This window comes from Hipposideros armiger, unplaced genomic scaffold (genome assembly GCF_001890085.2).
Source record: "Hipposideros armiger isolate ML-2016 unplaced genomic scaffold, ASM189008v1 scaffold_2, whole genome shotgun sequence".
NCBI classification, from domain to species: Eukaryota; Metazoa; Chordata; class Mammalia; order Chiroptera; family Hipposideridae; genus Hipposideros; species Hipposideros armiger.
This window is the reverse complement of record NW_017731352.1, coordinates 3814051-3815132: the sequence shown is the minus strand read 5'-3', so window position 1 is coordinate 3815132 and position 1082 is coordinate 3814051. Positions and strand designations below refer to the sequence as shown.

The following is a 1082-nucleotide window of genomic DNA, read 5'->3' as shown; positions in this document are numbered from 1 at the left end:
AGTGTAGTTAGGTCACCATGGAGTATTTCTTTCATGAAATCGATGTTGACCAGAATTCCGGTATTGACTCTTACGAGCTCAGGGAAACCACTGGTCAGGGCCCCTTTACCTCAGTGGTGTTGGGACACCATCTTTTAACAAGGTGTCAGGTGGCCATTAAAATAATTCATGAACGGGACTACATCACAGTGCACAGAAACATCAAGCGAGAACTCCGCTGCAGGAAACACTTGCACCACCACCCCAACATTATCCAACTATACCACGTTATCTGCTCTCCTGACTCCCTCTTTCTAGTCATGGAACTCGCGCCTAACGGGAGCATACAGGACTACCTGTGTGCACATGGCCGCATGCCCGAGGCCCTGGCCCGCAAGCTCTTCCGGCAGCTAGTCTCAGCACTCCACTACTGCCACACCAAGGGCATTGCCCACAGGAATTTAGAACCACAGAACGTGCTGCTGGACTGGCGCATGAATGCAAAAGTTGTGGACTTTGGTTTTGCAGCATCATTCAAAGAACATGAACTCAGCATGTTCTGTGGCAACCCCTTGGCAGCACCCCCAGAACTCTTCCTTGAGCAAATATATCATGGCCCTGCCATGGACATGTGGGGCTTGGGGGTGCTGCTGTACAAGATGTTGACGGACACCTACCCTTTCACAGGAAAAAACTTGGACGAAATAAAGCACAAGGTACTCAAAGGAGAGTACATCGTGCCAACATATTTCTCCTCAGGAGTGACAATCCTCCTAAAAAAACTGATCCATCTCAATCCTGAGGGCAGAGAAAGCCTGCAAACCATACTGCCGGACCCTTGGCTCAATGAGGGCTATGAGGAGGAGCTGGAGCCATACATTGAGCCATGCAGGGATGTCATAGACCCCTGGGTTGCCAGGAAGATGCTGCAACTGGACTTCCCATGGCAAGACATCAAGGACACGTTGAGAAATAAAAATAACAATTATCTCATGGCCACATACTATATATTAACAACGAAAAAAGATGAACTCCAGGCTACCCCTGTGAAGGCAACAGCTTCCTATCCATGGGGGCTCCAGAGCTGTAGTCCCTCCCCAGCC

General features: G+C 49.6%; 1 protein-coding gene across 1 annotated transcript in view; it reads left to right on the top strand.

Annotated features, from left to right (window-relative positions):
* Positions 1-6: 6 nt before the first annotated feature.
* The window catches only part of LOC109379378 (serine/threonine-protein kinase MARK2-like), a 2446-nt gene continuing 1370 nt past the window's right edge, over positions 7-1082 (top strand). The window contains exon 1 of the mRNA XM_019635943.1: positions 7-1031. Within this exon, the coding sequence (XP_019491488.1) occupies positions 18-1031 (1014 nt within the window). The 5' untranslated portion in view covers positions 7-17. The remainder of the gene's footprint in view (positions 1032-1082) is intronic.